At 64.6% G+C, this 16,074-nt stretch overlaps 1 protein-coding gene across 1 annotated transcript; it reads right to left on the reverse strand.

Annotated features, from left to right (window-relative positions):
* Positions 1-1,967: 1,967 nt before the first annotated feature.
* Positions 1,968-13,031, reverse strand: KLHL30 (kelch like family member 30). Its single transcript, XM_019445379.2, has 8 exons — positions 12,934-13,031; positions 10,231-11,062; positions 8,808-8,940; positions 7,001-7,087; positions 6,104-6,259; positions 5,259-5,447; positions 4,206-4,351; positions 1,968-2,831 (listed from the first exon to the last, which is right to left on the reverse strand). Exons 2-8 carry the CDS (start codon positions 11,002-11,004, stop codon positions 2,580-2,582), a joined length of 1,737 nt encoding a protein of 578 aa, XP_019300924.1. The 5' UTR covers positions 11,005-11,062; positions 12,934-13,031; the 3' UTR covers positions 1,968-2,579.
* Positions 13,032-16,074: the final 3,043 nt, after the last annotated feature.

A 16,074-nucleotide genomic window follows, 5' to 3' on the forward strand; every position in this document is an offset into this window, starting at 1 on the left:
CGGCAGACGTGAGCTCTTTGGGGCAGGACAGGTGCTCTCCTTCCTGTGGGCCTGAGAGTTTGGTGGGCTTTTGCACATGTCCCAAGGTTATCCGTTCTCCTTTCTGGAAGTCCATACTGGCCCCCAAACCGATGTGTCCTTGTTTTCCAAGGAAGAGAAGAAGACGGCTTGGGTTGCTCTGCAGACGTTCCTCGTGCGAATGTATGTTAGTGTCTGTCTCCCGTGAGGATCCCTTGAGTGTTCAGTTCCTGCGAGGCAAATCCGTTTGCCCATCCTGGTGCCCTGTCTCCACCTGCTCTCTGCCAGTGGCCCGTTCTCCCTCTGATTCTGGTTGGATCTGGCCAGTGGGAGGCACCGGCAGGAGTCCGGGAGGCAGGAAAGAGAGTGAGGTCGGGGTATCTGTCCGGCCACTTGGTCCCCGCTGGGCCACAAGGGACAGTGGTACAGGCTGCGTTCCTTTAGCAAAGGCCCCAGACCCTTGGCACCTCCCTCCCTCCAGCTGGAGGCTGTGGCTGCTCCTTCCCATGTCCCAGGGGGGGAGAGGGCAGGTGACAGCTCCCCACTGTTGCTGGACCCCCCCGCTGGGAGCCTCTCCAGCCTGCCTACGCCTTGGAAGTAGCCCTTTGTGAAAACGTCCCCCATTACTCGATTCCAAGAGTCATCTGTTTCCTCCTGTGACCCTGAAGGACACGATTGGCCTGACCCAGGTGCTCCGTGTAGGGGCAGCGCAGCTGATCAGATGAGGGGCGGTCTGGCACCAGCAGGCCGAGGACCGGGCCCTGGAGTGGGATGTGCGCCCCCACCCCAGGTGCCTCCCCGCATCGCCATGAGGTGTGCGGGAGCAGAAGCGGGCCTTATTCTAAGATACCGCCTTCCGACTACCTAATTGTGATTTAAAAAAAAAGAAGTCCATTTGACATGTTGAGTCTTTGTTTTGAAAGAGTGCGTGGCTGTCTTCAATAACCGTTCAGAAAACATTTCAGAAGGTTTTCGTGTGGAGAGACTCAAGGGTGCCAGAACCTTCGTCTTCATGTGCATCCGCTCCGAAGGAGCAGGACCCCCAGCTCTGAGGACACCCAGTCAGCTGGTGGAGCTCTGCCTAAGCCCTGGGAGACATATTCAATCCTCCCACGAGAAGTGGGCATGACAGACCAGGTCTGGGAGCAAAGTGGACGTGGAGGGACCCAGGGATTCCTTCCTCAGAACCCGGGGATGTCAGAGGCCCCTCCCGTCCCCAGTGGGTTTCAAAGAAGAGGAAACCCAGGGGGCGCCTGGGGGGCTCCGTCGGTGAAGCGTCCAACTTCAGCTCAGGTCACGATCTCGTGGTTCATGGGTTCGAGCCCCACGTCGGGCTCCAGGCTGACAGCTCAGAGCCTGAATCCTGCCTCAGATTCTACGTCTCCCTCTCTCTCTGCCCCTCCCATACTCGTACTCTGTCTCTCTCTCTCTCAAAAATAAATGAAAAAAAAATTTTTTTTAATTTAAAAGAGAAAACCCAGGTCCAGAGGGAGGTGGGGGCTCCCCAGACCTCAGACAGTCAGTGCCAGGGCTGGAGCCAGGCTGGACCTAGGACCCCCGACTTGTAGTCCTGGGTCCCTTGATGAAGCTTGTGACCAAGGGGGAGGGCCACTGAGCACCCAGTGAGAGTCCTTCAGTGCAATACCTTGTTAAGGACCAGTGGGAAGGAGCAGGGAGGCTTGAACCAGTTCTACGTGGGACCCTGGTCAGACCCAAGGCGCCCTGGGGCAGACCCGAGGCACCCTGAGTCACAGCACAGGCTGGCAGGAGCCCGTTAGGCACTCCCCTCGCTCAGGAGGCCAACTGGGAGCAGGGCACCACCGTGCCCGAGAGGCATCCCCCGGAGTCCCTGCAGGACCCCCACCTTTCCCCTCATGGGTCTGCTGGGAACTCTCGATGCGTCATGGGAGCAAACCACCCCAAGAAATCGGGGGATTTCTGGGATCGGGGGATTCCTGGCCAGAGAGCACCCCTCCTGCTCACCTTCCGGGGAAGCCGTTGCTCACTGTGTCTTCCCTCAGCCCTGACACTGACCCTCTCTCCCGGGCCCCAAGCCCGGCCTTCTCCCTTCTCAGTGCCCCATGGATGCGGAGCCTGAGGCCCAGAGACGGGCAGCTGCCGGCTGCGGTCACACAGCTGCGGGCCAGGCAGCAGCAGGCCCACAGACGCCTGGTGTAGACCCCGCCCCGGGATCCTTCGCTCTGTGATGTGGCTTCCAGAAGCCACGGCCGGACACACGGCTGGGGCGGCAGCATTTGGAGAGCGCGGGGGCCCTCCCCGTGCTTCCCCGGGCCCCTCGGCTCCTTTGAGGCCTCAGACGCCCCGTGGGCAGGATGGCCCCTTCTCGCCTCCGTGCGGGCGGCCAGGGTCCAAAGCCCTGACGCTGGTCAGCTCAGAGCCGGGGTGGCGGCTGCGGTGTCCTCTGATGTCCCTGGTGGCCCGAGCCCTGGGGGGCCCGGCAGCACCAGCTGAACAGACAGGCAGCACACGAAGGGGGGCCGTCCCCTGGGTGGGGGGCTCAGCCACCACCCCCACCCCACCCCCGTCCGACCCAGAGCTGCTCAGTGCTCCTGGGTGGGGCTGAAGGGCTGGGTCCACTTGGACACGTCCAGAAAGACGGTGGAGGCCCCGTGGTAGAGCCAGAGGCGGGGCAGGGCGCCGTGGTGGGTCCAGGCGTCCCGCCCGCGGTCGTAGACCTCCATCTCCACGTGGTAGTCGCCGTCCACGCCCTGCCAGCGGCCCCCCGTCACGTACAGCGTGTCACCCAGCGGCACCAACGCACCGTTCTCGTGCAGGCTGTGCAGGGACTGCACCTGTGGGTGGGCATCGGTCAGTGCCCAGCGGGTGGGTGGGCGGGCGGGCGGGGACGGTGGCCAGAGTGCCCTCGGGGCGGGACACGGGGGACACGCAGGGAGGACGGCCAGCACCCTGTCCAGGACACCGGCACACCTGCTACCTGGGACCTCACCCAGGCTCCCCGTAACTCCCCCTGGGACCCTCAGACTGCCCCGCCTGTGCTCTCTCTCCGGCCCACATCGCCCAGGATGATGTCCCCGGGCCCCTTGGTCCCCTAGGCCCAAAGTCACTCATATCTGAAGTCAGGGTGTTAGAGGCGCTGGGAGCTGCCTCCCAGCACGTTCCGGGCCGGGCCTCTGATTCATGGCTGCTCTCTTGGAGGGGACAGGTGGGTGGGGCCCCAGGGGTGCCCTGGACAGGGCTCGTGAGGCCAGAGAGACATGAGGGCCCTTGTGGAGGAGCCCAGGGTGGGCGGGAGGGAAGAAGCCCGTCTGTGGCCTCCACACGAGGACGATGGGCAGCCACCCCGGGCCGGGACAGGGTGAGGCAGAGCCCTTCGTGGCCGGGATGCCCCCAGATCGGTGGCCTGGGCTGTGACCCAGCTGGGAGGCCCCAGAAAGAAAGGGCCTGCCTGGCAGGGCCCACCCTGCACCTGTTTTGCACTGTAATGGGGGCCTCCGGTCAGCTGAGCTCTGACGCCAGGGGACAGCTGCGGGCGGCAGGAGGGCAGGGGCCCTGCTGTCACCCGGCCGGCCCGCCCAGCCCTCCTGGGGTGGCTGCAGGAGGCCGTGCCACCTTCTCGGGCCTCCAGGGATCGAGGACCTCAAGGCAGGTGCGGTGGGCCTAGGGTGTCCCGCTGGGGCTGAGGCCGCCGCCATGGCTCTGGGCACCGCCCCTCCTCTTTCTCCAGAAGGAACACAGAGAAAGGCCGGGGCTTGAGATGCCCAGCAGCTGCTCTCTCCCTGGGCCCCGAGGCAGAAGAGGAGGGGGCAGCAAGGAGGGAAGCAGGGCACCAAGGAGCTGGCTGTTCCCAGCTTACCTGCAGCCAAGGGATCCCCGTCCCTGCACCCCCGTGGGTGGGGGACGCCCTCCCTCCCGGGCCTGGCCCGCACCAGGACAGCCACGGCCGTCCCTGAAGCACCTCTGGCTGAGCCTGGATTGGCTCCCCGAGAAGAACAGACCACCCCGCGCTGGGGACGGAGCACCCATGGTGACCGGGAGCCCCCGGTCCTGGGCTTTCCTGTCCTGGAATCCGGGCCCCTTACCTCCCTTCACGGTCAGCCCCCCGTGGTGACACCCCCCAGCCCCACCGTCCCCAGGCCCGCTCTCATGGTGTCGAGAGTCTTGGGGTGGGGTGGGGTGTTGCCCTGGGAGGTGAGGCTGAGGCCCACCTTCTGCCACAGGTTGGCCCCGGGGTCGTACATGTAGACCTTCTTGGTGTTGTCACCGACCAGGTAGAGAGTCCCCTGCAGTGCGGCGCAGCGGGGCGAGGACAGGTACTTGGGGAGGAAGGGCGAGGCGATCACGCTCCACAAGTCTGCGGGGACACGGCACCAGGCCCACCGTCACCAGGGCGGCCGCTCCCCGGGTCCCGGAGACCTCCTGCGGGGCGTGGACCCCGCTGCCCTCTCCTCCCGGAGCCCCACTCTCCCTCTGGGGGCGGGGCTCCGCAGAGTTTTGTCCTCAGGTCCGCAGGAGGGGCTCGAGGGCTTTCGGAGGCCTTGGCCTGGCTGCCGCCCCCACCCCCCACCGTCCTGCCTGGGCCCCGGGGCCTCTGCCTCTTTCCCACCCGGTCGAGTCTGGGGGTCCCACCTGACCCTGGGATCCTCCTCACACCCACCCTCCAAAACGGGTCCTATTATCATCTCCACCACCCAGAGGACAGAACGGAGGGTGAGAGCCAGGGCCAGGAAGGCCACCGAGCCGGAGGGAGCCCAGCTGGGGCCCAAACCCTGGCACGGAGTCCAGAGCCCAAGCGGGCGCCCACCAGGACTTGTGGGTCCGGGCCACCGCTCCCGGCCTGTGAGGCCAGCTCCGGGCAGACGCAGCGGCCGGGCAGCATCCAGGGCCTGGAGATGGGCTCCCCACCACCTAGCCCCCCGCCCCCATGCCTCTCGGCTGGCACGGGGCTGTGGCTCCGTGCGGGCTACCCACCCCCTCGGTTCCCTGCCCCCCGCCGGGGCCCCCCCCTTCCTCCGCTGTCACAGCCACCCCTTGGTGGGGCTGTGACCGTTTGTAAGAGGCCTCTGGCTGTCTGCTCCCTGCGCCCCTGGCCCCGCCGTCCCCAGGGTCCCCGCCCTCTGGCTCGCCGAGATGGGACTGTGGCCTGCAGGGGGGCCTGTGGCTGCCCGCCTCTGTCCCCTGCCACTCGCCCCACCCCCCACCCCCCAGCCACGCGAGGAGTGTCCCTGAGTGGCCGGGCGCCTGGGTCCCGTGCCCCCTACCTGTGACAGGGTTGTAACACTGCAGGGCCAGGGCGTTATATTTGCAGGCACTGGAGCCCACCAGGTACAGCCTGCCCTGGCAGCCGGCCGCGGAGAAGTTGCTGACGTACTTGAGGGCCGGGCTGATGGGCGTCCAGGTGTCTGTGTAGGGGTCGTAGCTCTCCACCTCCACCACGTCCAGAGTGGTCCCTGTCGGGCCGGGAGGGGGTCAGGGCCGCAAGGGGCGAGGGGCAAGGGAAAGTTCCCGGAAATGCAGGCCTGGGGGCTTCTCGGAGGCGGCAGGGAGCATCCCGGGAGGGGAAGGGCTTGGCCTCGCGAGGCGGCCGACTTACCCCGTTTCACAGAGAGGGAACCGAGACTCCGAGGGGCGAGGGCACTTGCCCCGGGCCATACCGTCAAGCGGCATGGGCACCTGGACCCAGGGACCCTCGACTCCAGACTGCACGGCGGGGGGCCCCTGAGGCCACTCCTATTTGCCCCCACCTGCCCCGGGCTCAGGAACTGTGTGGGCCCTCTGCTCTGGGGCCTGGCTGCTGGGCCAGGACAGGCAGGACAGGCAGGGGCCTCAGGACCGCTTTGTCACCTACAGAGGCCTTGGGACACTCTTGCTCTCGGCCACAGTCTTTGTCTTTTCCAATATTTATCTAACTGTAAGGGTCCCTGGGGTGACTCCTTGTCACAGCTCTGGAGGGTAGGAGGGACGAGGCGGGCCTCAGTGCTCAGGCTGGGGGCATGGTGGAATCAAAGGTGACAGCCAAGGCGGGGGGACCACTATGGGTCTCGTCACCCCAGGGACTTCACGGAGCAGGAGGTGGCCCCGCGGAGGACGGAGAGGGAGGCCTTACCGCCGATGGCATAGATCTCCCCGTTGAGTGCCACACTGGCGTGGTTCGTGCGGGCCTTCAGCATGGGTGTCACTGGCTTCCAGGCCGCCTCCTTCAGAGGGAAGCACCAGGCCTGGGTGGTTGACCAGGTGTCTGTCTTGGTGCCCCGGGAGCCACCTGCAGGAGAGAGCTCTGAGGGGGTCAGGCGGCCGCCAGCCTGGGGTCCCCAGGCCAGTGGGTGCTGGCTACCAAGGGTCCGGTGTCCTCCCCGCGCGGGGCCTGGGCGCGGGGCGGGACGGGGGGGTGGCGCAGTCCAGCTGTGTGAGTTGGACGGATTGCTCCAGGCCCCGTAAGTAGGGGAGACGAGATCAGGGTTTTCAGACCTTCAGCCGTGAAAGCTGTTTCCCCAACCAAATTAAAATAGATTTTTGTTTTAGTGTTTATTTATTTTTGAGAGACAGAGAGAGCGTGAACAGGGGAGGGGCAGAGAGAGAGGGAGACAGAATCCAAAGCAGGCTCCAGGCTCTGAGCTGTCAACGCGGGGCTCGAACCCACGAACCGCGAGACCGTGACCTGAGCCGAAGTCGGGCGCTTCGCCGACCGAGCCATCTAGGCGCCCCTCCCCAACCAACTTTTAGACGGGCCCCCAACTTCTAAGACTGACAAGAACAGAGCGACCCTCCTGCCCATCACACAGCTCCTTCCTAGCAAAGCCTCCCTGGGTCTCCGTCCGGCAGAACACGGAACGGTTCTTCGCACCCATGGCCCGTGGATTTTCAATCTCTTCCTGTTCATGTCACGGGAGTGTCTGCGGGAGTCTTGACCGGACGGCCGGGGGCCCCACGAGGGGAGGGGAGGGCTGGTTCTCACTGGCGTCACCCCCACCAGCGACACCTGCCGGGAGCCGCGCCTGCCCACCTGTGACATAGACCGTGTTGTTGAGTGCCGTCAGGGAGAAGCCCCACTTGTGGTAGTCGGGGAAGTCTGGGAGCACCATCCACTTCTCTGGAGGAAGAGAGACAGGCAGGGGGGTCAGGGCGGCCGAGCTCGCTGCCTGCCGGGGCCCCCCTCGCCCCTCAGTGGGTGCGGGGATGTTCCCTCACGGGCGGGAGGAGCAAGGGGCGGGGGGGGGGGCGACACCCCGGGCCCCCACGTGCCCCTGCCAGGCCTGGCTCTCGGCGGCCCCCTCCTCCCCACCCCGCCCCCTGGAGCCCCCCCGGCACCCGGACTGGACACAGGACTGCGGGAGGTGGCTCAGGCTCCAGAAGCTGGGTCTCGCCCTGACCCTGCAGGTGGCCTCACTGACCCCAAATGGACAATTTGGCCCCTGGGTTGGGTCCCTCCTCAGTCAGATGGGGTGACGGGGCAAAGCGCCCGATCTCCGGTCACTAGGGGGTCTCTACACAAGGGCGTAGGGGATCGGACTCGGGCCTTGCAGCAGGCAGTGTGAGTCCAAACCCTAGCTCTTGTGCGCGGGCTGTGTGGCTTCGGGTGACCCACAGCCTCCGTCTCCTCCTTGGTAGCCTAGGGGTAATTCCCACCTCCCGGGGACTATCTTTGACCACGTGTATCTGTCACAGGGCACACGTGGTACCTGTTAGGATTACCGTCACCATGACTGAGGGACAGAGTAATTGCACCCACGTTGGACCCACCTTCAAGGAGCTACAGGAGGTAAACTGAGGCAAGAGATGAGAAAATGCTTTGGAAAGATAAAAATGAGATAGTGTGGGAATGTCCAAACGGACACATTCTGGGTGCTTGTGGAAGGCTCTGAGGGAGACCCAGGCCTCGGCGACGTCCCCTGGGAAGACACGCAGAATTCTGGGCCTTGCCGGGCACCTGCCCTCTGGGCAGGGACTGCGTGTCCCCCTGACTCATGTGTGTGTCACCCTGGGGTGGGGACTCTGCCCAGCAGTCGCCAGGCCTCTGCCCGCCAGCGTGCCCCCCGCCGTCCTCCCTTGGCGTTGGAGGGACAGCTGCCCCCGGGCGGAGCCAGCAAAGCTCATCTCCTGACGTCAGCCCCCAAATCCCCTCTCGTCAGCCCCTGACCTGGGCCAGCCGGCCTCACACTGCCTCCAGCCTGCCAGCTACTGATGGCCGTCGGTGGCTGGCGACTGGCCCAGCGGCCCCAGGACAGCAGCCAACCCTCGTCGGAGCTCTTGGAAGAGCTTCCCAGGGCCAACGTGGCCCCTGCAGAGACCCCGCCGGTGATGGGGCCCCGGGCAGGAGGGGCCAAGTCCCTGCCCACTGGGTCCGCTGCCCAACCACGTGAGGAGCCCATTTCACAGATGAGGTGAGGTGACCCACCCTAAGGCTGGAATTAGAACCTGTGTGAGCTGCCCTCACCCCTGGGCTCTCACCCTCCAGGCCACCTGCCCCCCGGCCGCCCGCCCTCCCCCTGGGGCTGGGGTTCCATTGGGCGCGCAGGCCAGGGGCCATCCTCCCACGCGGCAGAAGCTTCTACCTTGGGCTCCGGGGCCCAAAAGACCAAAGCTGGGGGCTGGGGCCGGAGGGTTAGGGGGCCCCGGTGCCCCCACTGTCAGCCTCCCCTGCCCCCACCACGGCCTCTAGACTCTCCTGCAGCCCCCCACCCCCCGCCCCGCGAGGCCCCGGCACAGCAGGAGGTGGACTCGGCGGGCCCCTGTGCACCTCGCTCCCTCCACGTGCAAGGTGGACACGAGTGGCTGACGTCGGCCGCAGGGACAGCGTGAGGGGTACTCACTGGCCTTGGTGTTGTAGAAGGCGAAGTTCCTGCCGTGAGGGGTGGCTTCCTCGGCCCCCTCCTCATCCTCCAGTGCCCGCCCGCCCACAACCACCAGAACCTCCTGCAGCTTCTGCGGGAGGCCCGGCAGCGCCTGTGGGGCCGGGAAGGCTGGGTTAGAGAAGCAGGTGACCGTATTCCCCGTGCAAGGGGCCCCCAGGTGCTTTCGGGCCTCAGTGGCCTCTTCGGAGGCAGGACTTTGGTGGGGCAGCCGTGTCAGGGCACCTGTGTAGGGTGATGTGCATTTCAGTGTGTGTGTGTGTGTGTGTGCGCGTGTGCGTGCGTGCGTGTGCGAACACATGTGCACATGCACGTGGTTGCCACGGCCCCAGGGCTGAAGGCAAGAGCTCAGGACTGGGAGAGATGCGGGCCAGCAGGTGCATGTGTGCCCCAGACCTGGGAGCCGCTCCTTGCCAGAAATCCCCACATGCCTTCCAGAGGCGTCCCTGCACCCCTCTTTGCAGCTAACCCCGACTCTGTCCCCAGACCCTCCCCTGGGCGGGCGTGCCATGTGCCCAACCGGGATGACCCTGGCCCGGCGGGAGATGCTGGAATGCCTCCACCCTGGTTGGTAAGAAGCCACCGCCCGGAGCTCCCGGGCCCCCGGGGCCCTCCTGCCTCTCGGGCCCCTTCTACAGAAGGCCCAGACTGCCCGCTGCCAGCAGCTACAAGGCGACCGCCTAGTGGGGCGGGGCCCCGGGCCGGCCCGCCGTGCCCCGGGGGTGCCTGAGGGTAGCACCCCACACCCTGACCCTGGCCTGAGCTGCATCTTTGTCCCCAGACTTGGCTCCCGAGGAGTCCTCCAGAGCTGGGCCCCGAGCAGGCTGCCAGCCACAGACGGGCTCATCGGCTCTCTGTCGCAGTCCTACCCTGGTCTGAAGCTTTGTCAGGAACTGCCCTGCCTGCCACGCTCACTGCCTGGATGCCACGAATGCTCGAGAGCTTTCTAAGGGGCAGGAGGGGAGCCTGCTGCTGTGCCCAAGCTGTGCGGTCTTCCCGGCTTGTTTTCCCTCCTACCCGACTCCTATCCCTCCTCTAAGGCCCAGCTAAGACGCTGCGTCCTCTGGAGAGCCCTCCCTGACCGGCCACCCCCCCCAGGATGCCACCAGCCCAGCTTTGGCCTTCCCCATGCTGCCTCAGGTCCCTTTCCAGGCTTGCCGCCAGCTGTGGGTGCCGACCGGGGTTGTGAAAGATCACAAGACCTGGGTTCCCCTTCCCCTCACGGCCGGGGGCGGGGGGCACACAGGGGCACGGGGCACCGAACAGAGGTGCGCTCACAGGTAATCGGCCCAAGGCAGGCAGAGTTGCGAGGTTCAGGGCACCTGTCCCCAGCATCCCCTCCCAGGCGGGGTCCCCGGGGCTCCCCTCCTTGCCCCTTACTCGCCTCGTCGTGACCCTGCGACAGGGCCACCCGACACTCCTCCGAGCCCCGGATCAGCGGCTCCGTGGCCAGCAGGTGCTGCACGCGCGGCCTGGGCACGGCGTCCAGGCGCACCAGGCTGAGCAGCTCGGGCAGGTGGACGGCCCGGGCCTGAGGGTCGTGACGCGCCCAGCGCAGCAGGGCCTCCAGCCGGCTCTGGTCCGGCTGCACCTGCAGCAGCTCGCCGGCCAGGCAGGTGGCCAGCCGGTCCCGGGGCAGCTGCAGGAACTCGTCCTCCCGGGCCACGGCCTCGAAGTTCTCCCGCAGGAAGGCCCGGGCCTTGGCGGCCACGCCCGGCAGCCCCTGCTGCTCCCCGAACTCGCAGATGCCCAGGCAGTTGGTGGCGTCCAGCTGGTGCTGCAGGTAGCGGCCGCAGACCTTCTGCACGGCGGGGAAGTGCAGGCGGGCGGCCGCGCGCGTCAGCGCCTCCACGTTGCCCTGCGTGACGGTCAGCCGGCCCGTGTACACGAAGTCCACCAGCTGCCCCACCACGGCGGGCTCCACGTCCCGCAGCTCCACTCGCGCCGAGAAACTCTCGGCGAAGTTGCCCGCGAACATGGCGTGGAAGTAGGGGCTGCTCAGCGCCAGGAGGGCGCGGTGGCAGGGCAGCTCCCGGCCACCCACCAGCAGCGTGAGGTCGGCCAGCTGGGGCTGGGAGCGCAGCCGCTGCAGGCCGTCCAGCGTGTCCTGGGCGTGCGAGGGCACGCGGAAGTCCAGGTCGTCCACGTTCCGCACCATGGCTGCCAGTGCCACCCGCTCACGGGGAAGAAGAGCCGGGCCCCACGCCCCCGGGACCCTGGGGAGGGAAGCGGGCAGGGTCAGCCGGGGCGGGGCGCGGTCCGTCCGCCCGATCGCCCGGCCGACCGTCAGTCCTTTCTGTCTTCAACAAACACTGAGCGTCAGCGGTGTGCCAAGCGCCTGGCCCGGCGTCCCGCCTGATCCGGCCCCGTAGCCCTGCGAGTAGGGCTCTGCGCGAGTCCCATTCTGCGGCGAGAAGGCTGAGGCCCAGAGGGGGCCCGAGACCTAACCCTGGCCGGGCAATCAGGGCGGGACGAGGCCAGCAAGAGAGCCACGCCTTGACCCCTCCACAGCTCTGGGCTGCACGGAACAGACGCCTCCCCCCCACCCCCGGAGCATGGGGATGGGATCCCTGTGGCCCCCCCACGTCCGAGTGGCTTCCTCTCCTGCCAAATCGGACATTGCTGGGATGGTGATGAGAGTGCTCGAGAGCTCCCCTGCCCCACCGATCCCCACTGTCCATAGGTAAGCGGAGTCTCGGGCTGCCGTGACCTTGCTGGGCGACCTTGGTCCCTGTTCTCTGGAGTGAAGATCCAGAGTCTGGGGGGGAGAGGGACTCCGTGTGCACCCTGACACAATGCTCCCCGTGGCCAGGCCGCACGACAACCCTGTGAGGTCCGTGCTGTCAGGATCCGGGTAAAGGTGGGGAGACGCAAGCCACTTGCCCCAGGTCACACAGCTGGGAGTGGGGGGGTCAGGCTCAGCCCACGCGCTGAACCCCCAGGTTACAGGTCCTGGGGTGTAGGTTGGTAAAGACAAACACGACTGAGGGGAACATTCCGGAGAGCGATGTCGAATCGGTGTTCATATCATCTGATTCGGCAAATCCACTTCTGGGCTTATTTAATTATGTGCGTATATTCATTTATGTACCTCTGACATTTTACCCCGAGAAAGCTGCCCCAAATCTTGCCCAGCACTACCTACAACCAAAAATAGCGGCACCCCTGGGAAATGGTCTGTCCACCAGGGGGCGCCTTCCAGAGCCATAAATGGAAGGAGACCGACCGGACGTCTCTGCGGACCAAATGTTTGCTTCAATGTGTGATCAAAATAACGAACCCCGGGAAAGAGAAGTATGAACTGTGGGTGCCAAGGGGCGGGGGCCCTACCGAGCTCTGGTGCTGTGGCCGTGGCCGTGGCCATGGTGGGAGCCCAATGCCCTTCCCCACCCCACACCAGTGCCCCAACAGAGCAGGGCAGTGCCCGGGGAACCCACCTAGGGGACCTGGCTGGGCTCAAGCCTGGACAGGACAGGTCAGGGGCCCCGCCCAGCACCCGTCCTGCCTGACCCCCTTCCAGGGAGGCTCTCCAGCCCAGTGAGGACAGGCGATGAGCCCGCAGCCACTGTCCCCAGGCCTCACATTCCCATCGTTACTGTGTCCCCTGTGGCCAGCTGCTACCGCCACAGGGGCCACCTTCTCGTGGGGCTTTCGTTGGGTCTGCTGATGCCTGTGACCCTGTGGTCTCAGTACACACGGGTGGGAGCTTCTGGAGAGTCTCAGAGGCTCAGCCTGGTGCCCGTCCAGGCCAGGAGTGAGGAGGGCTGAGCGGACAGGACAGCAAAGGGCCTCAAGCCAGTTGTGGCCAGTGACTAGACACGGGGTTCCTGGCTGCCGTTGGAGGGTGTCACCTGGCCTCCCTGTTGCCCACCTCTCCGGCCAGGACACGGAGGGGAGTGTGACAGCTGAGACTTCACCGCAACCCAAGGGGCCCAGCTTGACCAGGTTGGGGGGTCTCTCTCCCACCCTGTGATCTCTGCACCGAGCAGGCTATGTCACCGTAACCTACCCTCCCCTGCTGCTTCCTGCTGTACCTCCCACCTCCTGTTCCCGGGGTGCCCACCCTCCAGGGCCCCTTGGATCGTACCTCTCAGTCGGCCCCCGGACCTCTAAGAACTCAGGACGGAGAATAGGACTTCCCAGCCAGCGACAGGCACGGAGGGCCTGCTGGGCTGGGCTGGGCTGGGCTGGGCACCACGTGGGGACAGACAGAGGGGTATTTTTAGCTGCAGTCTGCACTGGGAGGGGGAGGGGAGGGAGGGAGAGGCCGATCGGTGGGGGGGGGGGGGGAGAGATCACACTCCTCCCAGGCCGTCTGCTCTGAAAGCCCACACTGGCCACGTCAGGAAGGCTGAGGTCCCCCAGGCCCCAGGGGCCAGGACACATAGCAGGAAGCATTCTAGGGGGACAGTGGAGCCTGTGTGAGGGACTCAGGGGCACATGGGGGCCCCAGCTCAGGGCCTGGGTGGCAGGAGGGCCTGGGAGGTACTGGCTTCTCCAATGGTCATCGACAGGCACCCCAGTGGCCTCCGTCCACCTCCCAGTGGGGGACAGTAAATATCACGCAGGCTCGTGAGCAAAGGCTTTCAGAACTCGGGGTCCAGGGTGGTGGTAGGGAAGTCTTTGGTGGTTAAAGTGGTGCCCGGAGAGGTAAGAAGGCATCCCTGAGTGCTCCGCCAGGCTGGTGACAGGGACGCTGGATCCAGAGGCTCCAGGTCATATCACGGCTTTGGCCTTGGGGCAGCCCCGGTGTCATCATGAGTTGTGAGAGCCAAAGATGGCTAAGAAATGGGGTCATCTAAAAATACAGCGGCGGCTTGCAGCCTCCCCTGCGGCTCTGTTCACGATGGTCCCCGGGGAATCCCTCAAGTCTGCTTCTCCGCTAGGCCCGGGACCTGGGCCGCTGAGGCAGGGTCTCTGGACATCTCTCATGCCAGTGGTCAAAGCAGAACTTCCCAGCCAAGGACCCGCAGGTGCAGGGAGAGCAGCCCGCGGCCTGGGGTGGCCAGGTGAGGGTCCGCCTGTCACCCCTCCTTCCTTCAGCCACCATTGTGCAGTGTGCGGGATGTGCAGGGTCGGGGGAGGGCCAAGTTCGCCGGAGGCCTCCTGCTACCTCCCTGGGACTGGCTTGCTGCTGTTACGGGGCAGAGAGGCCCAGGTGGCTCCCGGTGGGACAGCCCTCGCTCCTGGCAAAGTCGGGCAACTTCTCAAGGGTATCAGGGGATCATGACAGCTTGATTCCTGGATGGATGACACCTGTGCTGCCAGCACAGCTGCTGGCCCTGCCACCTGCTGGGGAGAAGGTTGTGAGCTGGGGACCCCAGTCCCTGCTCTCACGATGCATGCAGTCTAGTTGAGAGCTCAGTTGTCACACACATTACTGCCACGATTGACTAGCTAATCACCGGTCCGCAGGGTGCTCCCTATTCTGCTCACTCCTGCTTCCTGATTCCATGCTTCCCTCCCCAGCCCGGCTCAGCCCAGTCCAGCCCAGCCCACCCCAGCCCAGTCCAGCCCAGCCCACCCCAGCCCAGTCCAGCCCAGTCCAGCCCAGTCCAGCCCAGCCCAGCCCAGCCCAGTCCAGTCCAGCTCAGCCCAGCTCTGCCTGGCTCTCCTCCTGCTTCAGATAGTCCCAGGATTTCCCCCCAGCCTTCGGCGTCAGCCTCAAGTGGTTGCAGGGGGAAGGCGGGTACTCATGGATGTCTCTGGCTCTCACCTATCCAGGACCACCCCGGGGAGGCCACTGGACGGGGAACAGAGGGGTCAGTCTGCCCTCGTGCTTGCAGCCAGAACACGAAGGGTTAACGTGCACCCAACCCAGCTGGAGGAAATGAGGACAGGGTATTCCGACGACAGGCCCCCGTCACAGGGAGCTGCCTCCCCTTGGGCACAGCACTGTGCTGTGCCAAGAACGGAGGCCTTACGGGGACTCGCGGAGAGGAGACTCAGCCCCTCACATGACAGGTCAGTTTGGGAAACCCGATACCAGGAGCTCAAAACAGATCTTTCTCAACAGATTGCTCCTGAGTGGTGCAGTTCTTAAAAATATGCTGCTTGTTTCTTTTTATGATGATAAAACTAACACACGTTCATTGCAGAATGTTTGGAAAACACAGAAAAATGTGAAGCAGCAAAGGGCCGTCCCCATTAACACACGGGAATCTTCCCTTCCAGCCTTACACTTGTTGACGGTAGAACGGCCCCACGTGTGTGTGTGCGTGTGTCCTGTTTTATCATTTTATGTTACATCTCAAGTATTTCCCATGTGGTCAGTCTTTGGCAAGAGGATCTTCAAATTTCACCATACTGCGGATATATCACACTTCAAGAATTTGAAGTGACCTCTCGTCACTTCTATTACTGGACGTTCGGGCTGTGTCATCTTGGACTGTGGTAACCAATATGGTGCCACCTCTGTGTCTCTTCCCCCGGGACAGATTCAGAGTGTGAGATCACCAAGTTAACACATGGGATCGTCTTTCCGGCTCGATGCACCTACCAGAGAGTGGTCCGGGATGGGCGGCTGAGGCGCTGTCTCCAGCAGGAGGTAACACGGTCCCATACACTTGGCCCGGCACCGTCAGGCAGTGAAAGCCATCCCCGCGCACCTGACCCGCCCACGCCTCTTTGGGCGTCTTACGTCTCCACTGGCTTACCGTGTCTATTTTTCCGTCTGGGATTTATTTTGGGAATGGGGTGCCATAAGGTCATGCTCCCCTCTCCCCCAAGTAGTTTACCAACACTCTCAGGACCATTACTGACGATGCCTTCTTTCCCCCACGGATGTGCTGTGGTGTCTTTATCTTAGGGCAATGTTTTCTGTGTGCAGTATCTCAGCTTTCTCCGTTGTGGACTGTTGATCTGAGTGAAGCGTATCTTGGGGTTAGAACCACCTGGGTTGGTGGACTTGGGCTCTATAATATGTCTTCACATCTGAAATGTAAGCCTCTCCATCACCCTTCCCCGTAAATCTTCTTGTGTATTGTTGTTAGTTACCTGTGGCTGCGTAACAAATGGCCCTAAAACCTGGTGTCTTAAGACAACAAACACGCGATCTCACGCAGCCTCATGGCCCTGGGGCACTTGAGCAGGTGCCTCTGCCTCAGGACCTGTCCTCAGCTGGCACCCAGGGGTCAGCCAGATTGCAGTCATCTGAAGGCTGGACTGGGGCGGGAGGCCTCACTTCTTGCCTGCACGGGCCTCTGTTACCTGCACGGCCGCAGGCTTT

The sequence above is a fragment of the Panthera pardus genome, unplaced genomic scaffold (assembly GCF_024362965.1).
Source record: "Panthera pardus isolate Hobbes unplaced genomic scaffold, ASM2436296v1 HiC_scaffold_10, whole genome shotgun sequence".
NCBI lineage: Eukaryota > Metazoa > Chordata > Mammalia > Carnivora > Felidae > Panthera > Panthera pardus.

Bases quoted from the DNA above. Each gene is read 5' to 3' on its own strand.
- KLHL30 (XM_019445379.2), bottom strand. From the start codon at position 11,004: ATGGTGCGGAACGTGGACGACCTGGACTTCCGCGTGCCCTCGCACGCC. The intron at 7,088-8,807 runs GTGAGTACCCCT...CTCTTCCTCCAG, and splicing joins CTTCTACAACACCAAGGCCA to AGAAGTGGATGGTGCTCCCA. The intron at 2,832-4,205 runs GTGGGCCTCAGC...GCCCACCCACAG, and splicing joins GGGCCAACCTGTGGCAGAAG to GTGCAGTCCCTGCACAGCCT.